Source organism: Dipodomys spectabilis, unplaced genomic scaffold (genome assembly GCF_019054845.1).
Source record: "Dipodomys spectabilis isolate Male_0828 unplaced genomic scaffold, ASM1905484v1 ptg000024l, whole genome shotgun sequence".
NCBI classification, from domain to species: domain Eukaryota; kingdom Metazoa; phylum Chordata; class Mammalia; order Rodentia; family Heteromyidae; genus Dipodomys; species Dipodomys spectabilis.
In genome coordinates this window covers 12,430,018-12,454,237 of record NW_024870701.1, presented here as the reverse complement: position 1 = coordinate 12,454,237, position 24,220 = coordinate 12,430,018, and the positions used below count along the sequence as shown (strand labels likewise).

The following is a 24,220-nucleotide window of genomic DNA, read 5'->3' as shown; positions in this document are numbered from 1 at the left end:
CTCATGCATGCATGGCAAGCACTTTACCTCTGAGCCACCTTCGCAGCCCTCTCTCTTAGCTTTTTTTGCTCAGTGTTAGCACTCTACTACTTGAGCCACAGCTTTGCTTCTGGAATTTTGCTGGTTAATGGGCTTTTCTGCCTGAGATAGCTTCAAACATTTGTAATGTATTTGAAATTGTGTAGGTAGGAATTATAAGAATATATATTTAAATGAGAGTATTATAATCACGGCAGGGAAAAACTGTTAAAATAATAGAAGACAGGAAAATATGAATTGTTACCTATTCTCCTAGTTTGTAATTTTTATTAAACTATTTTAATGTATTTTTTATTATTAGAATTAATAATGTTTTTCAGAGCTAATTTTTTCAGAGCAATGCTCAAATCATATGTTTTTAAGTATTTTAGGCAGATTATTTGGTCTAGGAAAATTTTCACTGACAGCATGAGAAAAGTTGGGCCAGATAGTATCTTTTTAAAAAAAAAATTATTTTTTTTGCCAGTCCTGGGGCTTGAACTCAGGTTCTGGGCCCAGTTCATGAGCTTCTTTTGGCTCCAAACTAGCACTCTACCCCTAGAGCCACAGCACTACTCCAGCCTTTTCTGTTTATATAGTGTTGAGGAATCCAGGGCTTCATGCATGCTAGGAAGCACTCTACACTAAACCACCTTCCCAGCCACCTTTTTTTAATTATAATTTTTTTGAGGGGGCAGTCCTGGAGCTTGAACTCTGGGTCTAGACACTGTCCCTCAGCTCTTCAGCTCAAGGCTAATGCTCTACCACTTGAGCCACAGTGCCACTTCGGATTTTTCTGTGTATGTGGTAGTGAGGACTCAAACCTAGGGCTTCATGCATGCAAGGCAAGCACTCTACCACTGAGCCACATTCCCCACCTTAAATATTTTTTTAAGGAAGAAAGTAAAACTTACTCATTCTTATTTTCAGAAGCAATAGATTATCAGAAAGTGAAAAATGCAAGCAAAATTTTAAAATAGCATATCTATATTCCAAATGGTACCTTTGTGTGTGTATGTGTATATGTGTGTATGTGTGCGCGTGTGTGCGCAGTACATGTTCCTGTGTGTGCCTGTGTGCCTGTCCTAGGGCCTCGACACTATTCCTGGCTTTCAACCACTATCCTCAGATCTAACCCTCCTGAGTAGTTAGGATTATAGATGTGAACCACAAGTGCCCAACTGGTTTTTGTATGTTTAATTAATTAATTAATAATTATTTATATTGTATGTTTATTTATTATTTATTCACTTTTGCTGCGTAGTCCATGTTGACCTGTAACTCACCACAAAGCACAGGATGGCCTGGAACTTGAGATCTTCCTGTGCCATACTAGCTTGCTCTAAAAATTGGCAGTCTTTGCATTTACATTAATTTTGTTTTTTGTAGTCTTTATTTTGTGTTTAACTTTGTAGTTCTTTTTGAAGAGGGTATTTTAGAGTAGTTAACTTCTTAGTTTACGTGATAAAAACTAGTGTTTGGTTGATTAAATAAAAATGCTTGTATAGTGAAGAATAAATAAATCAATTTGACCTAAACACTTTATCTTAATTTAAAGCATATGAATATACTTTTATGAACTGTTTGTGAGGGGTGGTGGTAGAGGTGAATTTTAAGACCGACAACCCTTTTTTTTTTTTTGTGAGTGCTAGGATGGATTTTTTTTTAGTACAAGCTCTATATTGTTTTATACTCAACTGCATTTATAAATCATTAGTGTGAGGATCTAAAGACAATTGTCAAAATAGTTTTAAATATAATGTATGTTTAGTTTTTATTCACAATGAAAAAGCTTCTGTGGCTCACACCTGTAATCCTAGCTACTCTGGCTGAAAACTTAGGATCAAGGTTTGAAGCCAATCTGGTTAGGAAAGTCTTTGAAACTCTTATCTCAGATTAACTAACAAAAAGCCAGTAGTAGTACTGTGATAGATCAAGTGATAGAGCACTAGCCTTGAGCACAAAATCTCAAGGTCAGTGCCTGTGTTCTTGAGTTCAAGCCCTAGGACTAGCATTAAAAAAGAAAGCTTTCAATAGTTAGACAAAGTTTGGCCACTACATGAGTTACAAAAAGCCTGAGGCTATTTGGAATTTTTGGATTTTAAAATTAGGAATATAGGCTCCTGGATTTGTATATTCATTGTCTTCATGAGTCATTGCAAATCTTTTCATCTTATTAGTGTATAACTTGGGTCATTCTTTTAAGTCAACAGTAATAAGGTTTATGAGAGAGTTTATTATTGAATTTACGTAGCCATGTTTTACTTGTCTGTAATCTACAAAGTTGTGAAAGTGTTGACATATTAGCCTTTCTGTTGCTGATATTTTAACTTTAATTCATAACTCAAAATCTGAGTGGCAAAGTAATATTGGTGTCTGTTCATTCTATTTTCTAAAATGGGATTGTTAATTTCTATGTATCTAAAAAGGTATGAAAGGCAGTGAAATATTGTAAACTTCTATTTAGTTAAAGAAATAATAGAATCTTTTGTTTGTTTTTTTGGGTCCGGTCATGGAGCCTGAACTCTGGGCCTGGGCACTGTCCCTCAGCTCTTCAGCTCAAGGCTAGCGCTCTACCACTTGAGCCACAGCGCCATTTCCGGCTTTTTTCTTTTTGCTTTATGTGGTGCTGAGGAATCGAACCCAGGGCCTCTGGCATGCAAGGCATGCGCTCTACCACTGAGCCACCTTCCCAGCCCCAATAATAGCATCTTAAAAGTGTTACTTATAAGAGGTCCATAATTTTTGACAGACAATATAATAATATTTTTTTCCTCCAATGCAGGTGTTCTTTATACATTTTCCTACAGGGCTCCTCTGTGGAGAAATCCGAAAAGCATATGTGGAATTTGTCAATGTCAGCAAATGCCCTCTTACAGGATTGAAAGTTGTTTCTAAGCGTCCAGAGTTCTTTACTTTTGGTGGTAATACCGCTGTTCTAACACCACTGAGCCCCTCTGCCTCTGAAAACTGTAGTGCTTATAAGACTGTTGTGACAGACTCTACCTCTGTGTGTACAGCCCTCATATCATCAGCTTCTTCTGTAGACTTTGGCATTGGCATAGGAAGTCAACCAGAAGTGATTCCTGTACCCCTTCCTGACACCATTCTTCTACCTGGAGCTTCAGTCCAGCTACCAATGTGGTTACGTGGGCCAGATGAAGAAGGTGTCCATGAAATCAACTTTTTGTTTTACTATGAAAGTGTTAAAAAGCAACCTAAAATACAGTGAGTATTATAAATCTTTTAAAATTTAACCTTTACCTTTGGGGGAGGGAGGATGGAGAGAGGTGGGGGAGGTAGGGGAAAGTGGGAGAACAACAAAGGAGGGGGTAATAATCCTTGAAAAGAAATGCACTCATTACCTTACTCATGTAACTATAACTCCTTTGTACAGCATTTTTACAATAAAATAAAATTTAAAAAATAATTAAAAAATAAAATTTAAGCTTTACATACACTGCTTAATTTAGTCTGTATAATTGGATACTCATACATCATTGTTAAGAAATTACCCTCTTCAAGATTATGTATAATGTTTACATCTAAAGTCCCAAACACAACTAAAATTTAGACAACCAAGAGCGGAAAAAGTTAAACTTTTCCGTTGCATCTGACTCCATTTTTCTTTGATATAATTAATTACTATGGCCAAAGTTACCATCTAATGAAATTAATAGGTACCATCAATTAAAATGATATCATTTGTATATGAACCAACCTACCTGCAGCTGTCCTTTCATAGTAAATTATTTTGTTTACCTTAGGTTTCTATGCAGAATGTGTGGAAAACAATGCATGTATCTGTTTTGGGGACAGATAACTTAGAGTGGTGGGCGATAGAGTAGGCAGTGACTATGACTAAAGCCAGAAGTTCACATTGCATGGCAGAACATTTTATTTATGATAGTGCCATTGTCACTTTCACATTGTCTACAAAATTAACTGGGAAGTTTGAGGACATGGCTCATGTGATAGTGTCTGCCTAGCAAGCACAAGGCTCTGAGTTCTAGTGCTAATACTGCTCCCCTCCAAAAAAAAAACTATATAAAGTTAACCAGGAATATTTCTGCTACATTTATTTTCTTCAATAAAATAAGTATTTTTTTGTGAAACAATGTGAAGAAAAAAATAGTATTTGTAAGTATGGATACCTTTTAGGTCTCATTAAATTTGTTGTTGTTGTTGTTGTCAGTCATGACAATTCAGCTTGAACTCTGGGCCTGGGTATTGTCCCTGAGCTCTGTAGCTCAAGGCAAGTACTCTTCCTCTTGAGCCACAGTGCCACTCCAGTTTTCTGATGGTTTATTGGAGATAAGAGTCTCACAGACTTCCTGCCCTGGCTTGCTTTGAACCATGATCCACAGATCTCAGCTTCCTGAGTAGCTAGGATTATAGGTGTGAGCCACTGGCACCCAGCTAAATATTAATTTTTAAGATAATAGACAAGAGTACTCTGACCAAGAAAGCTTCATGGAGTATGGTAAGTGATGAAATGAGCTACCAAGGACAATGAGGACTACAGGATGTACTATAAAGTACGCAGGGCTTAGCTATTACAGAAAGTAGCTCTACTTATAAACTAAGGTTTGAAAGTTATTATGAGCTGAACATTGAGTTCAGCCACAAGGTAAATTTTGTGTGAAAGAAGTAAGGGGAATTGTATCTTTGGAATGTAAAATTAAGTGCTTGAGAGCTATGAATATCAAGTTTAAGTTTATATTTTTCCTTGTCGCATTTCAGCAACTTTAACACTGTACTCAAATAAAAATGCATAATCAAGACATTCTACATGAAAGTTATTTTCATATATTACATAGATGAGTTTTATGACCAAGGGAAAAACCAGGAGTCAAGGAAACTTAACAGGTCCTTCCTAATTGAAAAGAAAGATTTTTATAGAGTTCTGAATGAATCCTGAGTTATCAGTTTTATATTTTTTATTTGAATTAAGGGAATCATAATATTAGGAGAGGCTTTTAGATTAAATCTGCATATTTTTCTTCTTCAGACACAGAATATTAAGACACACTGCAGTTATTTGTACTAGTCGATCTTTGAATATTAGAGCCACTGTGTGCCGAAGTAATTCACTTGAAGATGAAGAAGGCAGAGGAGGCAATATGCTAGTCTTTGTGGATGTGGAAAATACTAATACTGTAAGTTATTTCAGAGCTGAATTTTGTTTTTTTAAATTATATTAAATGCATATGTCTTGTTTTTTTTTATTTTTTTAATATGCCTTGTTTTTAGTAAAAGTTTGGGTCCTCTCCTTCTTTACCAGATCTAATAAGCTAATAAGTTAGGAATGTTCATGTATAAAACCTCTTAATTTTCCATCAGCTTTGTGGTTTTATTTTAAAAAATCATTCAAGTTTTCTTCATGGAAGTGTTGTTTTGTTTTGTGGTATTGGGGATTGAACTCAGGATCCTGGGTTTACTTGGTAGGCAAGTGACTGTACCACTTGAGTTACACCCTTCTCTTATTAGTCTCTTTCCAAATGAAAGTATAAGTTCATATGTATAATCTCAGATGCCAATAATACAATCTAAAACAGATTAAAGTACTTTCTAGTCTCACAATCAATAATGTTCTACTTATCTGATTAAATTTATGAGGTACTGTTAGGATTTCATATCCTGTATTTAACTTAGTAATCTAAACATATATATTTATGGCACTACTATTTTTCATTTCTCTTCTTGCTTCCTTGCTTGCTTCCTTGCTTGCTTGCTTGCTTGCTTCCTTCCTTCCTTCCTTCTTTCCTTCTTTCCTTCTTTCCTACCTTCCTTCCTTCTTCCTTCCTTTCTTTTTTTGTCATTGGTGGAGGTTGATCTCAGGGCCTAGGCACAGTTCCTAGGCATTTTTGCTCAAGGCTAGCACTCTACCACTTTGAACAGCAGCTCCACTTCCTGGTTTTTGGTAGTTAATTGGAGATAAGAGTTTCATAGACTTTCCTGCCTCAGGCTTTGAATAGTGATCTATAAAAGTCATGTATGTTCGTGACCTCGAAATACCAAAATTAATATTCCCAAAAAAGAGAATGTGGTTTCATAAGTATAGGACCTTAGCCTCAGATTGATTCAACTTATTTGAAGTGTTACTTATTACTTCTGTTATATACTTGTTTTAATTTTATAAATTTGTAAGTCACTTTTTAAAGGATAATTGAAATTATAGGGCTCATGCTTCCAGGAGATCAAAGTTGTTAGTCAAGAGTACCTCAGTAATTTCTAATGTCAAACTATTTAGAAGAATAAAAGTTATACACTGTTTAAGTAACTTTATGTGCATTGACTGTATTCTTTGGCTCTCTTCTATGAGGTTTTTAATTTTTTAGAAGAAGACAAGGTCTTACTAAATAGCATGTGTTAGCCTTGAACCTCTCAGCCTTCTAAGAAGTACTGGGTATGCCATGATATCTGGAAAGTTTCTTATTTTTTTAATTTACTAAGAATGAATTATCTGGCCTGGGAAGGTGGCTTAGTGGTAGAGTGCTTGCCTAGTGTACATAAAGTCCTGGGTTCAATTCCTCAGTACCACATATACAGAAAAGGCAAGAAGTGGCATTGTGACTCAAGTGGCAGAGTCCTATCCTTAAGCAAAAGAAGCTTAGGGACAGTACCTGAGCCCTGAGTTCAAGCCTCAGGACTGGCCAAAAAAAAAAAAAAATTTATCTCTCAGAACCATCAAAGGAAATAAAAAAACACCATCATTTGGAAATAACTTTTGCGCTATTAACTACTGCTAATCACTTGTATGTATTTCAGTCATGGAGTGCGGTGTTTTAAAATTTACCACCGGGTGTACATAATAGTTAAAAATACTTCTTTGAGCTGGGAAGGTGGCTCAGTGGTAGAGCGCTTGCCTTGCATGCATGAGGCCCTGGGTTCGATTCCTCAGCACCACATGAGCAAAAAAAAAAAAAGCTGGAAGTGGCACTGTGGCTCAAGTGGTAGAGCGCTAGCCTTGAGCTGAAGAGCTGAGGTACAGTGCCCAGGCCCAGAGTTCAGGCCCCACGACCGGACCCCCCCCCCCCAAAAAAAAATACTTCTTGAGTAAAATGTTGACTTCTCTGTTTTGAAATGTTATAGAGGAATTTAAAAATTAAAATTTCATCTAATGTTAGTGACTTTGTAGCATCTGAATTTTATTCTTATTGAAATACTTTGTTAGTGCTCAAAAATCCTGAAAACTTTTCTCTTTCTGACAGAGTGAAGCAGGTGTTAAGGAGTTCCATATAGCTCAAGTATCAAGTAGTAGCAAGCACTGGAGCCTACAGAAATCTGTAAATCTCTCTGAAAACAAAGGTTTGTGCCTTTTCCTCTTTTCATAATAAATTCTGATATTGTCATTGCTTGACTTTGCAGAATTAGTACCAGGCTATAAAATTATTGGTTCCTTTCTTATAACCCTTCTCCTTCTCCTCCTCCTTTTACCCTCCCTCCCTCCTCCTTCCTTCCCTCCCTCCCTCCCTTGCTCCATTCCTCCCTCCTTCCTCCTTTCCTCCTCCTTCCATCTTCCTTCTTCTTCCTATTATTATTTCTACTACTAGGTTTGACCTTAGGGCTTTACTTGTTCATCTTTTTTGTTCACAGCTGGTATTCTTTGAACCAAGCTCCAGCCCAGTTTTTTGCTGTTTTTGAGATAGATGGAGTTTCTTAGACTTTTTCTGCTTGGACTGCCTTTGAACTGGTCTCAGCTTCCTGGTTAGCTAAAATTACAGGCATGAGCTTCCTGTGTGCAGCTTGGAATTAAATGTTTTTAAGCCTTCAGTTGTGTTTTTAATAGTTTATGTGTCTGTAAATCGTTACCTATTTTTATATAGTCTTCCATTTTTAAAAATTCTGGTTATCGGGCTGGGAAGGTGGCTCAGTGGTAGAGCACTTGCCTTGCATGCATGAGGCCTTGGGTTTGATTCCTAAGCACCACTTAGCAGAAAAAAAAGCCAGAAGTGGTGCTGTGGCTCAAGTGGTAAAACGCTAACCTTGAGCTGAAGAGCTGAGGTACAGCGCCCAGGCCCATGACTGGACCAAAAAAAAAAAAATTCTGGTTATCATATTTTGTACTTGTATTTTTTCTTTTTTTGCCATTTGTAAAATCAATGCCTGAGTACATGATCACTCTTAAAAATCCAAACCAAATTAGAAATATATAGACATTACCATTTGCTGGTTGCGTTTTCAATTGTAGCTAAACTTATGTTCCAACTAGCTTTATTATTTTCATACCTACACAAAAGAATTTTTTCCATACTTGAAACAAAAGAATATACATTCTTGTTATATATACTGACAAATTGTTTTCTAGGACATTTTTATTAGTTTATCATCCTGTCAGTGATACGAGAATACCTAGATTGATGTGAAGCTGGCAAAGTGATATTGGCTATTACTAGTATGAATTATACAATACATTTCAAGAGACCTAAAAACATTTAAACCCTTAGCTTCATATTAATCTTTATTTTGAGAATTTAAGGGCTTGCTTGCTTGTTTGTTTGTTTATTTTTGGTTCCAGTGGTGGGGCCTGAACTCTGGACCTGGGCGCTGCCCCTCAGCTCTTCAGCTCAAGGCTAGCGCTCTACCACTTGAGCCACAGCGCCACTTCCGGCTTTTTTTCTTTTTGCTTATGTGTGCTGAAGAATCGAACCCAGGGCCTCATGCGTGCAAGGCTTTTATTCTTTTTTTTTTTTTTTTCTTCAGTCGTGGGGCCTGAACTCTGGGTCTGGGCATTATCCCTCAGCTCTTTAGCTCAAGACTAGTGCCCTGCCACTTGAACCACAGCGCCACTTCTGGCTTTTTTCTGCTTATGTGGTGCTGAGGAATTGAATCCAGGGCCTCATGCATCCTCATGCATTCAAGGCAAGCGCTCTACCACTGAGCCACCTTCGTAGCCCAAAACTTTCCCCCTCCACCCCCCGGTAGTGGGTCTTGAACTCTGGGCCTAGGCGCTGTTCCTCAGCTCTTCAGCTCAAGGTGAGCACTCTTCCACTTGAGCCACAGCGCCACTTCCTCTGACTTTTATTCTTTTAAAGAGTTCAGTGAAGATTTATTTCGCTGAAATGAATGCGAAGTTTTTTTTTTAATTAAATATTTATAATTTGAATAGTTTTCTAATTTGCCTAAAGAGATCTGAATAATGATTTAGGCTTTACTACGTCATAAATTGAGAATAATCTTTGAACCTTTCTTGTTTATTCCTAGATGCCAAACTTGCTAGTAGAGAGAAGGGAAAGTTTTGTTTCAAGGCAGTAAAATGTAAAGAAGGTAAATCCATTTTAACTTCCCACTTTCATGATTGTTCATGTTATATTTTATGGCAATGATATGATTAGTTTGTTTTCTTTTGTGTTTTAGCTGCTACACAGTCTGCAGAAAAATATACCTTTGCAGATATCATCTTTGGAAATGAACAGGTATAAAAATAAACAATAGCATTTGATTTTAAAGTTTTAGTTCTGATATACCAACCTATTTTTACCAGAATGGTGTAAATCTCAGCTGGATTCTGTATAATTTACTTCTTTTGAGTAAAGTTACAAAAATATATGAAAAAAAGAAAAAACCATTTCTTTTATTAGCTATTACTTCTTTGGAGGATTCTTTATTAATCCTTTGGAGGATAAACATCTCAGTTTTGCCTTCAGTCTCCAAAATAAACCAAAAATATATCATTTAATGGCCTCAAACTGTTGATCCTCTTCCCTATGTGCTTGTATTTATTACAGGTGTGTGCTACCATAGCTGGCTCCTAAATTGCGCTAGTTTTGTTATTTCAAATTAACTTTAAAAAATATATCAAATGAAATAAGTATAGACCATGGGATTTAAAATTTTTTGAGGATAAAATTAAATGAGGAAACCTTTCTTTTAGGAAATATCCACAGTGGAATATATAGATTTTAATTTCTTAGATTATAGCATTTCAGATGGTTCTAACATGCAAATAATAAGTTAGATATATAAGGGCATCTTGTAACTTTAAAAATATTGTCTAAGGCCAAAGTATTCTTACCATCATTATGCATGAGAATCACCTAAGCAGTGGGGTGGTTTTTCTTTATTTTGGTTATTTGTGTGTGTCATCATTGAGACTTGAACTCAGGGCCTTGCATTCTCACTTGGCTTTTTTACTCAAAGCTGGTAGGTACTCTACCACTGAAGCTACATCTCTTAGTTTTGGCTTTTTGCTTTTTAATTGAAGAGTCCATATATAGCTGCATGGCGATGGTTTACACTTGTAATCCTAGCTACTCAGGAGGCTGAGATCTGAAGATCTCAGTTCGAAGCCAACCTGGGCAGAAAAGTTCATGAGATTCTTATCTTCAGTTAATCACAGAAAAAGCCAGAAGTGGTGCTGTAGCTCAAGTGGTAGAGTGCTTGCTAGTCTTGAGCAAAAGGAGCTTAGGGACAGTTAGTTGCCCAGGCCCAGAGTTAAAGGCCAAGGGCAAGCATCAACAAAAAAATGTCCGTGTATATATTTGTTAACATTTGTTATTTACTTGTTTATTTATATATATATATATATTTATATAATACATTTTAAAATATACAGGGTATTATATATATAATATGTACCTTGTAATTTATAAGATTGTAAGTATAGAGATTTTATTGAGATTAAATATTCTCTTAAAGGAAATTCTACAGTTTGAATATCTTATATGTCAATTTAATGTATGAAAACAACTATTGCAACTGTTTGCATTGTTTCATTGTGTATTATGTGGTATTCTAAAAGTATTTGAATGAGAAATACTACTGTTATTTTAATAGTAACTTATTTATGTTCTGTATTTTTTTATTTATCCTTCCTGGATACTTGATAGGTCACAGGGGTGTAGATTAATTTGGGGTGACAGCTTTTAAGATACTCAGAAAGTTTTACCAAATTTCTTATACATTCAAATGACCTTCCATACTCAGTCACAATAGTTATTGAGAAATGTTGACTTGGAGATATATAAATTAGAGAATTATGAATTGTGGCAGGAAATGTATTTAATTTAATATAAGATTACATGTAAAACATTTATGTAGACATGTGCTTTTCTTAACAGATAATAAGTTCAACAAGTCCATGTGCAGATTTCTTTTTTCGAAGTTTATCCTCTGAATTGAAAAAACCACAAACTCAACAGTCTGTGAATACAGGAAAACATTCAGCAGAGGAGGCTATGAGGATGATTCAAAAGTGCAGTGAGGTGGATTTGAATATTGTCATATTATGGAAGGTATGTGCTGCTACATTATTCGAGTAAGTTTCACTAATAAATGATTTCCTTTGTTTTTGCAGTTGTGGGATTTAAGTTTAGGCCTTAGGTTTGCTAAGCTAGCATTCTACCACTTGAGCCACATCTCCAGCCTTGTCTTTTGCTGTTTTATTTGGGGTGGAGTCTAGCAAACTTTTTTGTATGTGCTGTCTAGTATTACAAGAGTAACCACCAGTGAATGCTCTGCTTGTTTACTTAAAAATTATTTACTTATTTATTTGGTACTGGTATTGGTCCTAGGGCTTGAACTCAGAGCCTGGGTGCTGTCTCTGAGCTTTTTTGCACAGGGTAAATGTTCTACCACTTGAGCCGTAGCTCCACTTCTAGCTTTTTGCTAATCAATTAGAGGTAAGAGTCTCAAGTTTCTTTCCTGCCTGGGCTAGCTTCAAATTGTGATCCTCAGATCCCAGTCTACTATTTCACTAAGGAGTACAAGCATGAGCTACCACATTCTGGCTTTAATTATTTTTCAAGACGGGTTGGGCCTTGCTGACTTATACATACTGCCATCATATTCTTGGTATTGCCTTTGCCTTCCCAAGTGCTGGGATTACAGGTATGTGACATTACTCCTGGCTTAGATATTTGATATTTAAGTTTAAAAAAGTATACTGCTGTTTATATTTTGCTTCAATTTTGTTTCAACACTGAAATTGTTTTATAACTTTTTAACAGTCATATAATGATGTTTATTTTTAGTTTTTCCTAAGAAAATAATTCATTCAAATTGGATGACATTCTTCTATGTACTACTGTTATTTCTATGTGCTATTGACTATATTATGGGCAGAGAAAGCTCCATGAAAGAAAGTATTATTATTTTGAGCATTTCCAAATATTCCAAAGCCTTAAGGTAACAGCACCATAAACTCCTATGTACCTTAATAAGTTCCAGGGCCTTCTGGTTCCAACAGCCATTAATTTGTTGTATTCATGTGTTTTCTATTTATTTGCCTCTTCCTCTCCCCCCCTCCCATTTTTGGCATTATTGTTTGCTGTAGATTTTTTGACAGAGGGTCTAGCTATTCCAGGCTTGCCTCAAACTCCTTTTTTTTTTTTTGTCAGTCATGGGGCTTGAACTCTGGGCCTAGGCACTGTCCCTGAGCTCTTCAGCTCAAGGCTAGTAGTGCTCTACCACTTGAGTCACAGCGTCACTTCCTGCTGTAGATTTTTATTGTTGTTTTCTTTTGCCTCATGAATCCTAAGTACTCATTGTTTTTCTTACTAAGCTATAACCTCAGCTTTCTGTTTTGTTTCTGTTTTTTTCTGTAATGTGTCAGATAGAACCCAGGGCCTTTACATGTTAAATGCATTTTTATGACGTTTTTATCTGAATGCTTTTATATGTACTTTTATCTGAATGCTTCTATATGTACTTCTAGCAGAGTAAAAACTTTGAGATACAGGAGGTTTTTTAATTGTTGTTATTTCTTCAGTGTTGAGAATTGAGTCTAGGATATCAGACATGTAAAGTGAGTATTCTACCACTGAGCTGTAGCTACTTCATCTAATATAACTCCATGGTATTATTGTACCTCCCGGATAAATTATTCATAATTCTTAAATAATTCTGAAATTGTTAGTTTTTGCTCATTTCCCCCAGTTATATGGAAATACAATTTTACCATTTAAAAGAAAAGGTAGATCAAGCCAGGTGCTGGTGGTTCATGTCTGTAATTCTAGCTACTCAGCAATCTGAGATTTTAGGATTATGGTTTGAAACCAGCCTTAGCAGGAAAGTCTGTGAAACTCCATCTCTAATAAACTACCAAAAAGAGGAAGCCAGTGGTATAGCTATGGCTCAAGTGGTAGAGCTCTAGCCTTGGACAAAAGAAGCTCAGGGACAGTGCCTAGGCCCTGAGTTAAGCCCAGGACCCTTAAAAAAAAGGCTCAGAATGCAAGTTTTGAGGCTGACCAGAGGAGCTTTGTATTTATTCATTGCTGACTTTTTTTTCCCCAATCTTGGGGCTTGAACTGAGGGCCTGGAGCACTGTCCCTGAGTATCTCTTTGCTCAAGGCTAGCACTCTACCACTTGAGCCACAGCACCACTTCCTGCCTTTTCTGTTTATGTGGTACTGAGGAATCGAACCCAGGGTTTCATGCATGGTAGGCAAGCACTCTACCAATAAGCCGCATTGCCAGCCTTGTTAACTGTTTTTTAAAATATGACAATACAGTGAAATTAAGGTGGTTGTCCGTGAATATTCACCTCAATTCTGAGAGGTTTTTAACTTTGTGTCATCTGGTACAAAAGTCAGTACAGTATACCCGTAATAGATGATCAGTATTTGTGTCTTAAATTGATTCAGATATTTCTAAAGCATTTCTTTTATCAAACTCTGTTTCAAATTAAGCTTTTTTTTTTTCTTCTGAGGATTAGCTCAGTGATAACAGTATTGTCTAGTAAAAGAAGACCTGGGTTTTATCCATAGTACAGGAAAAAGAAAAACAAAATTAGAGATACAAATAAACTTTTTGAAACAATATTGGCTTTGCATGAATTTCAAATGAAATACTACTTATATAAATTGACACTTGTATTATAGGAAATACTTTATGTTAAAAATATTAAGTGTGGAGTTAAATGCTTAAATGCTTCAACAGCAGTGCACCTAATGTAAACCGCTAGCCTTTACATAAGGGCAATAGATTCTTGGCTGTTACCAATAGTTCATGCCATATTAATGTTGGTACTTATTTTTTTGAATGTAACTTTTTTTATTCTCAAGGTGATGTATGGAGGGGTTACAGTAACAAACTTGCTACCCCCCTTCCCTCATTTTTTTCCTACTTTACTTTTTTTTTTAAGAACAGATTTTGAAGGTTGGGCACTGGTGGCTCATGCCTGTAATCTTAGCTACTCAGGAGGCGGAGATCTGAGGATCACGGTTCAAAGCCAGCCCAGGCAGGAAAGTCAGTGAGACTCTTTTATTTCCAAAAAAATACCAGAAAATTGGAAGTGACACTCTGGCTCAAGTGGCAGAACACTGTCCTTGTGCTGAAGAGCTGAGGGACAGTGCCCAGGCTGAGTTCGAGCCCCATGACCCACAAAAAAACCAGATTTTTGAGAAATGTATGCTGTGTTCATTAAATGCACAATAATGCTGTTGGGAAGAAAAGGTTTATCTTTTAAATAGTGACTCTCACCCATAACTATTGTTACTGATCACATGAAGAAGAAAACTATGATAGTAATGTTCCTTGGCTGCCAAGCAAGATCTTGAGTGAATTGCAAAATGGAGTATAAAAATTGGTAGCTACTAGTACCTATATTAAAGACTTGAAGCCACCATATTTTAATTGTTGGAATAAAATACAGAAGTGGACAACATGGTTAACAATAACAACAAAAAACATTATAGTGCAACTCTTAGTGTTGGGTAAAAAGAAGAATCTTTTTTTAAAAAAAAATCTAAACCTTTTATGGGATTGTTGGGAAATATGTCTGTCATCCCTTGACCTTATTTATCAACTTCCTTCCCCTCCTGATTAAAGGTCATGCAAGAGCTGTGTAAGTCTCTTATTTCTGAGTTCTACACAATGGATCTGAGTAGGCCCTGTGTTATCCTAGGTCTTAGTGTATCACTACTCAAGTACATGTTTAGATGGTAAGCTTTTACTAGTCCAGAAGTACAGAAATTGAAAGTGAGCAAGAATGGAGAAGCTATTTTGTCTAGTAATTTTTGTCTATTGCATCTAATCATGTAAATAAATTGAGCTCATTAAACTAAGCCTTATATTGCCTTGTTTTGTTATATATGACAAAAACTAAGTCCATTTGCAGATATTTTTCTTCTTCTTTTCTCTTTTTTCTTTTTTTTCTTTGTTGGTCATGGGGCTTGAACTCTGGGTCTGGGCGCTGTCTTTAGCTCAAGGCGAGCACTTTACCACTTGAGCCACAGTACCACTTCCAGTTTTCTGGTGGTTTTATTAGAGATAAGAATCCATGGATTTTCCTGCCCAGGCTGGCTTTGAACCGTGATCCTCAGATCTCTCTCAGCCTCCTGAGTAGCTAGGATTACAGGTGTGAGCCACCAATGCCCAGCCAATTTGCAGGTATCTTTCTAAGGAACAAAAGCAATTCAAAATGGAGAAGATTTATTAACTAGAACAAGCATTTTAGTATAGATGAAATTGGTTCACTATATATTGCAAGAAAAAAAAGTATTTGATTTAGTCTGGGCATGATGATCCATGTAATCTCAGTACTTGGGAGGCAGAGACAAGAACATGACCAGTTCCATCACAGCTTGGGCTTGTATATTAAGACCTCGTCTCAAAAAATCAAAAACTAAAAGCATATGTTTATATGTTTAAGGTCCCACAAGGATTTGATATTTTCACTCATAGAACTTATGATTATACTCACTAATTTTTCTTTGCTATGTAATTAACCCTGAGGCATTTTAGAAGAATATTAAAAGTGTATTGGAGATGTAGCTCAACTGGTAGGCCACCTGCATAGCAAATGTGAAGGCATAAATTCAAACATCTGTACTGCTTAAAAGCAAAAACCAAAGAATATAAGAATAAACCTTCTGCTTTTATATTTGCAGACCAGTAAAGAAAAATAGCTGGGCCCTTACACAATTCTTGTTTTTTTTTTTTTGTCGGTCATGGGGCTTGAACTCTGGGCCTGGGTGCTGTCCCACAGCTCTTCAGCTCAAGGCGAGCACTCTACCACTTGAGGCACTTCCAACCCAACTTTTTCTGTTTATGTTGTGCTAAGGAATCGAACCTAGGGCCCATGCATGCAAGGGAAGCGCTACCACTGAGCCACCTTCCCAGCCCCCGTACAATTCTTTTGAAGTGGTTTCATAAGAATTTGGAAGAGATTAAGAAAGATTTCAAGTTTGTCTTTTTAAATTTAGGCCAACTGAATTACGGTGAGTCAAAATAGATTTTTTTTAAATACATGATTAAATTAATAAATGAAGTTGAAATGTTGCTATAGCCAATAGTGACAATTGATAGATCTTAACCTTTATATTTCTGTCTTTCATCAGAGGTTGAGTTGGTTACTTTTTAGGGTATCACCAAGCAGAGTAACATTTCTTGGATTTGTATTTTCTAGGCATATGTTGTAGAAGACAGTAAGCAGCTTATTTTGGAAGGTCAGCATCATGTTATTCTTCATACTATAGGAAAAGAAGCCTTTTCATATCGTCAGAAACAGGTAATAACATAGATTGGGCTTTTGCTGTGGACTTGGAGGGGTTGTTTTATATGTGGAGAGCTGTTGGGATGATTATTGTAGTTTCAAATGTTCCTGTTTGATTCAGGCTTTTATATTGGGAATTGGGGAAGACATTGGTGGCAAAATTAGATACAGAACTGAGTTGAAATTGTTTTAAAAATTATTAACTCTGGGCTGGGAAGGTGGCTCAGTGTTAGAGTGCTTGCCTTGTATGCATGAGGCCCTGAGTTCGATTCTTCAGCACCACATAAGCAGAAAAAGCCCGAAGCGGGGCTGAGGCTCAAGTGGTAGAGTACTAGTCTACAGCTGAAGAGCTGAGGGACAGCGCCCAGGCCCAGAGTTCAGGCCCCTCGAGTGACGAAAAATAAAAATAAAAAAATAAAAAAATTATTACCTCTGTAACTGTATGAAGATGTATTTATGACCTTGGGGCTTCTGAAGGTATATTCTATATAAAATCAAGGATTCATAATTTCAAAGCATTAAATTTACTTGAGAAGGAAACTATTTTCTTATTTGTTGTAACAGGACCATCCCATTGCAAAATTCGAAAGGGCATATTATAAAATGTAAAGGGTTGCCTCTGGAGTTGTGCTTGATATAATTTCTTATTTTTCCTAAAATACTATTTAATTGTGCTGATTCTCAAAGTATACTGGAACAAAATTCAATAACATTTATTCAAACAGTAATACTATAATGTTTTTATGAATAATTTTTGTGATGCTGACATTAATTTTGGCAACATTTATTTTGCAATAATTGTCAAACTTACAGAAAAAGTTACAAAGTAATATAGATGTGTCTACCATTATACTTTTTACTTAGGTTCACCAATGTTAACATTATTTATTTTAGACTTTTACGTTCTAATTTCTTCCCCCAGTCCATCTCAATCAGTTATTCTCAAGAAAGCTGCTAACATATGCTCCTAAATACTTCATTGAGTATTTCCTACCAACAAAGACAGTTTCTTACATAATGTGAAATAGCCATAATCACATTTAGGAAGTTTGGCATCGATGCAGTACTATTGTGTGATCAGATATCTCAATTATATCCTGTAACCATTTGCTTTTTTTCTATCCAGCATTATTCAGTATCATCCACTGCATTTATTTGTCAAGCAAATAGTTTATATTTTTTTGTTGTTGTGAAGGAGAAGAGTGGGCTCTCTTCCTTGAAGCACATTTTTTTCTTTTTAAGTCTGAGCCAGTTAAGCCAGTAAGGACTATGTATTAGAGGTATAGTTCAATAGCAAATTGGCCACTCAATTCCTATAAGTCTGAGCAGGAACCCTAGACAGGAAAGTAGCTTCAAATTTACAAATTCCTCTGATGGCACCCAGGCACTGCCCTCCTAACCTCCCAGACTCTGTTTCACCCCCCTCACCCTCTCCTGGCCTCAGTTGAGTTGCAATGCCCTTCAGGTCTTCCTGCCTCCCAACAGGCTGCTGTTTTCTCAATCAATATAGTTCTCAAACCAGTGATGCAGTGCAGGGTTCTGGTTTTTCTAACATTGCATGACCCACACAGTTAAAGTCTATGCCAAGATTTCCAAGACACACCTGAGGGTGTGGCAGGGTTGGGCTTATCTTTTGACTGCAGTTGGGAGTTTCTGTTAGATAGTGGTATGATCCAGTTGGCTGAAAGATTCCTATTTGCCTCAGGAATTCCCACGACTGCAGCTATACCTGCCACATACTTTCCCCCCTCTGTTTCCCAACTCCATCCTTGTTCTATACCTGCCAGCCTGTTTGTAATAATGCTGGTGTGAACAAGTCCGTGGTGCCACCAGTCCTGATTTCCTTAGCTCTTCTGGTGGTAGTCTGGTGTGAGAATAGTTGTTCAAGTTGGTGTTCCTATGAGGAGAGATTATTTGGCAATGTTACTTAACTGCCATTTCCCTCTTGACTGAATTTGTACAGGCATATTTATCTCAAGCTAATATAGGTAATCTCATTGCATTTTCAAAATGGAATTTAAAGTCAATTTTAGATCTTCAACTAAAACAGATGTATAACAATTGAATATCTACAACATAAGTCCTGAGTAATTTAATGGATAATAATCACATCAACAATTTGAAATTACCAGTTATCAACCCCATTTAATGAGGAAATTATAAGGGAAAATTATAAAGAAATTGTCTTACAGTATTAAGCAACTTAAGATCACAAAACTGGTATGTTAAATTGCTAGAACCTGAATTCTAATTCCTATACTACAGTGGAAAATGCTTAAATAATTTCAGATCATGGTATCTATCATAGAGTATATATTGAACTGTTTAAATAATAACAGGAAAAGTACTGGTTGTTTTTTGCTGTTGTTAATCCCCTGTACTGGTATCAGGGTTTGAAGTTAGGGCCTCATGGTCTCTTACTTTTGTTTTTATTCTTACAGCTGGCACTTGTAACTAGTGTTATATCAGTAGAGGCATACCTCTGCGTCTAGTTCATGTTGGTTAATTGAAGATTTTTAAAAATTTAATTTATGTGTGTATGTGTGAGTGTACCAGTCTTGGGGTTGGGCACTATCCCTGAACTTCTGTGCTTAAGGCTAATTCTCTACCACTTGAGCTACAGCTCCACTTCCAAGTTTTGCTGGTTAATTGGAAATCAGAATCTCCAGTTAGCCTTGCTAATGGGAGATTGAACTTTTGTACTCAATTTTTTTTAATCTACTAGTTATAATTTCTTTTGTTGGTTTATACTATAAAAAAGCAAAGCAAGAAAGTATTATTATTGTCATGAACCTTTTCTTGTCTTTTCTCAGGAGCCACCAGAAATGGAACTATTAAAGTTTTTCAGGCCAGAAAATTCTACGGTTTCCTCAAGACCATCAGTAGACCAGCTTTCTAATATTATTAAAACAAGTCTTCACTACCCAGAATCATTTAATCATCCATTTCACCAAAAAAGGTTTGAGGTTTATTTATCTATCTTTTTATTTTTATTTTTAGATATGGCATTAACCCAAATATTAAGTAGTTTACCTTTTACTACAAGTTACAGTAGATATTGTAGTTGTGGTTAAGGATGGATATTGCCTGAGCCATCTCTGCATTGCCAACTTTCCTTTTGAGGAGTAGGTTTATCATTAAGTTAAAAACTAGGGAAAGAGTACTTAAGTTCTAAAAATAAAGTCTTCAATAAGTGACGTTCCAAAGGTGGTCACTTTGAAGATACAGGATAAGATTGAGGGAAATCTCACTGGAACCAGACTGTATGAGACAATCCAGGTCATGACTGGCAGATTTACTTAGGATAGGCACAGTAGGGATAGACCAATAAGAGGTGGTGAATAAAATGACCTTTGAGAGATGACTAGGGAAGGAGGAGACCAGGGGAAGTCTGGCCAGAAAGAAACAGTTAAAGAATTAGGAAAGACTAACAAAAAGAAAGTAGTACATCAAAGGTTGAGTGAGAACGTTCAAGAGAGATAAGTAGTCAAGTTAAAGGTTAAATAGTAGCTGGACCAAAGTATTCATTGCGTCTGACAATAAGAAAGCAATGCATCTGAATTTTCTGAAGAGATCCAGGTATATATAATGTGCAGCCACATTTGGGGAGGGGATGTTTTTGTGGTTTTTTTTTCCCTTATTGAACCTGTCTTGACTTTACATACTTTCATGCGCATGTTTGGTTTCATGACATTTCATTTTAATTCACTTTTCTGCTTCATCCATATTTATCATACTTGTCTTATCAAGCAAGTACTTCATGAATTTCCTTGATTCCATGGTTCTTATTTTCAACCTTAGTGGTTAAAACCTTGACTGGACTTTAGAAGCTGGGATATGTACAAGCTCCTCCCATTATTCTATTGGGGTTAGAAAGCACCATAGGATCTAGACATAGGAAATTATGTGAAGTGAGTCAGGATTGATCAGACCTAAAGTATAGCAGTTGGACAGAATCAGGACTGAACATGGAAGTATCTGAAAACAAGGTATAATACTTTTATTTACAAAATAAGGAAAGTATAATGAATGGCTTTAGAACTCTTATTTTTTCCATACTTGAATTTGTTTTTAAGGCACTTTTATTCTTGTAGAGATTCATAACTGTTATTTTCCAAAAAATTATTTCTAAGGAAAAAAATACACAGCTGACCTTCTTAATTTTTCTCCTATAGCCTTTGCTTAGTTCCAGTCACCCTTTTACTTTCTAACTGTTCTAAGGCTGACGTAGATGTGATAGTTGACCTTCGGCATAAAACAACAAGGTAAAGAATTATGCAGTAAGAAGCTATTTTGAAATTTAAGATTTTTAGTGCTTTGAGAACAATTTAATGCTTTTCATATTGTGTTAGTAATTGTCTAACATGAATACTTATATATGCCCAAATTTTTCATGTGGTGTTACTAAATATTAGTTTTTTTCCTTGATTATAAAGTAATATATAACCAAAAAAATCCAGATCGATACTGCCAAACCTGCTACTCCTAGAGTCAAATGTTTTTTGGCACTCTGAAATTTTTTGATTCTTAGAAAAATAATTTGATGAATATATTGGATATTATTACATGATACCCAGGTATTTGTCTGAAATCCAAGCATAATATAGATATGATTATGATACATCTATGTATATAATGTGTATATTGTTTATTATTATGATTATGTATATCATAAACTAATACCTTATTGGTTGATATTGTATCGCTTTTTCTTTTTCCATTAAGTATTTTTGCTTACACATATCTATAAATAACCAAAAAGGTAAAAGCTCAAGTTTCAAGTTAGGCACCATCATTTATTAGCTGCTATTGTGGGCATTAAATGAAATAATTCACTCTTAGCCTTGTTCCTAGAAAATAGTACCTGTTAATATGTGATTAACTGTTGACATGAGTAAATAGTAACAATAGATTAACAATGGGTAATATGTTTTTATTATTAAGGAACAATTGGCTCTGTAATTCCTAGAAGTATTGGATGAAAGAAATATGGTAATAGGACTTGAGGGAAAAGTTACAAAGAGAAAATCTTGCAACTTATCATCATTGTCCTTCCCTCTTTAGTCCAGAAGCACTGGAAACCCATGGATCATTCACATGGCTTGGACAGACACAATATAAACTTCAGCTTAAAAGCCAGGAGATTCACAGTTTGCAACTGAAAGCATGCTTTGTTCATACAGGTGTTTATAACCTTGGAACTCCTAGGGTATTTGCCAAGTTATCGGACCAAGTTACAGTGTTTGAAACAAGTCAGCAGAACTCCATGCCTGCCCTGATCATCATCAATAATATCTGACATCCTGCAAGCTGATACTGAAATTCACAAGAATCAGTTAAACTTGGTTGAGTTAGCTTTGTGGCAGTGTTTGAAATGCCTACCTGCTCTTGGAGGGAGGATGCTGTCTCATCACTGCAGAATACTTTGATTTGTCATTTGGTTGATGATGCAAAGCACATCAGAGTGAGAGTACTCACATTTTTTTTTCTCTTAAACCAAATCTGGTAATAATTTACATGTTCATAATACAGAATTTCAGCATATCCATGCACCTTATTAAGTCCCGTCTTAAAAACCATCTAAGTCTGCTGTTACACTTATCAAATGGTATATGAACATTAAGAATGGAGATGATTTGGGGGAAGGAAGGCCTTGTCAGCAGTACTCCCGTTAAGCCAATAGTCTATAAACTCCAGCTTTACTGTGAAGTTCTAGAGTGTTATATACAGATTTTCCTGTCTTACTCTGCAGTTCTTTAAAACCCATTTTGAACTTTGGCTGCAAAATCTTCATATTCCACTATTGGTAATCCCTATGGCTTATACATATGTTTGTAAAAAGAAAACATTTTTTTTCTGATGCTTTGAAAGGAAATTTAACTTTTTTTCCCTCAGTCATCTCACGTTCATCCCACTACTTCACAATATGTGATTTTTGTCATTAAAATCATATTCTTTATTATATAACTTTAATAATTGAGTTGATCTGTTTAAAATATAAATCTACTCCAGTTAATTAAAAATAAGCTTTTCAAAAATGTATTATATTTATAACAAATGTACTGTAAATAGAATAAAGACATGCTATTCACTGTATAAATTTATTTAGATGCCTTTTTTAAAATCTGGTTTTCTGAGTACTTAATATATTCTTTATTTTAAAATAAATGCCAACCATATGTAGCAGGCACCAGAAGTTTCCTGTGAAAGCTTTATCGTCATTGTTTCCAAATATGAAGCAGAATCTGGTTTTAGAGGTCTCTGGTCTTGTTATGCATGAGCAATAACTTTGTGTTTCAAAAAATCATTTCTGATACCAGTAATCATAATTGAAAGGAAGCTCAGAGCTGAGTGAGCCTGTTGTGTATAACTGCATTGTAGACTCTGATACTGGTTATGGCAGACTGGGTAGTTTGCCTTCCTGATTAAGAGAAGTCAAAAGTGTGAACAAAGTGTGAGAAAACATCTTCCTAAAAACAAAGAATTATCAATATAATCTGTCAATTAGTGAGCAGTATCTGGGACTTCTCTGGCTTTACTCAGTTGGGATAAAGCAGCCTACAGCTTTGATGTGCTTTCAAGTTAAAAAGCATATGCTGGGCTGGGAAGGTGGCTCTGGTAGAGTGCTTGCCTTGTATGCATAAGGCCCTGGGTTTGATTCCTCAGCACCACATAAGCAGAAAAATCCAGAAGTGGCGCAGTGGCTCAAGTGGTAGAGCACTAGCCTTGAGCTGAAGAGCTGAGGGACAGTGCCCAGGCCCAGAGGTCAGGCCCCACAACTGGCAAAAACAAAAAAAAACAAAAACATATGCCATGGAAAATTGATCTAAATAGAAGCAAGGAGAGAAAAAGGAAGAAGATGGAGGGGGGGAGTAAGAAAACTTCTGGACTCAGTAAGAAAGTCTTAAAGCATTTTCTAAAATGAATATCATTATAGATTTAAGAAGTTTAGTAAGCCCACAAGAAAGATAGTGAAAAGAAGCTATCTTGAATGCAGACAAACTTTTTTTCCTGTTCTACGGACCAAACTCAGAGCTTTATACTTCTAAGCAAATGTTCTATGCTTAGTTACTTAGCACTGATTCAACTGATAAGTGACATAAAAATAATGGAAGAGCCAGATGCTGGTGGCTCACTCCTGTAATCCTAGTTACTTAGGAGGTTGAGATCTGAGGATCATGATTCGAAGCCAGCCTGGGCAGAAAACTCCCCATGAGATTCTTTTTTTTTTTTTTTTTTGAGAGGGGGTTCCGGTTGTGGGGCCTGAACTCTGGGCCTGGGCACTGTCCCTCAGCTCTTCAGCTCAAGGCTAGCGCTCTACCACTTGAGCCACAGCGCCACTTCTGACTTTTTTCTTTTTGCTTATGTGGTGCTGAGGAATCGAACCCAGGGCCTCAGGCATGCAAGGCCTGTGCTCTACCACTGAGCCACCTTCCCAGCCCCCCCATGAGGTTCTTATCTCCAATTACCACTCAGAAATTGGAAGCGGCACTGGCTAAAGTGTAGAGCACTAGCCTTGAGCACAAAGGCTCAAGGGCAGTGTCTAGTCCCTGAGTTAAAGCCATACAACCAACAAGAAATACAATAATGGAAGCCAGAAGACAAGCTAGAATTATTTCCCTTCCCATGTTGAAGGGAAATCATTGCTAAGCCATGGTTCCAAACTGAAAATAAACTTCAAAAAAGGAGTGGAGGGGCTGGGAAGGTGGCTCAGTGGTAGAGTGCTTGCCTCACATGCATGAGGTCCTGTGTTCGATTCCTCAG

At 36.3% G+C, this 24,220-nt stretch overlaps 1 protein-coding gene across 2 annotated transcripts in view; it reads left to right on the top strand.

Annotated features, from left to right (window-relative positions):
- Trappc8 (trafficking protein particle complex subunit 8) overlaps window positions 1–22,919 on the top strand; it is a 79,397-nt gene extending 56,478 nt beyond the window's left edge. For both annotated transcript variants that reach the window (XM_042675083.1, XM_042675085.1), the window contains 10 exons: window positions 2,804–3,246; window positions 5,030–5,177; window positions 7,233–7,329; window positions 9,226–9,288; window positions 9,379–9,437; window positions 11,082–11,255; window positions 16,370–16,471; window positions 19,270–19,415; window positions 20,632–20,721; window positions 21,521–22,919. In XM_042675083.1, coding sequence (XP_042531017.1) covers window positions 2,804–3,246; window positions 5,030–5,177; window positions 7,233–7,329; window positions 9,226–9,288; window positions 9,379–9,437; window positions 11,082–11,255; window positions 16,370–16,471; window positions 19,270–19,415; window positions 20,632–20,721; window positions 21,521–21,755 — 1,557 coding nt within the window. In that variant the 3' untranslated portion in view covers window positions 21,756–22,919. The remainder of the gene's footprint in view (window positions 1–2,803; window positions 3,247–5,029; window positions 5,178–7,232; window positions 7,330–9,225; window positions 9,289–9,378; window positions 9,438–11,081; window positions 11,256–16,369; window positions 16,472–19,269; window positions 19,416–20,631; window positions 20,722–21,520) is intronic.
- The last annotated feature ends 1,301 nt before the right edge of the window (window positions 22,920–24,220 follow it).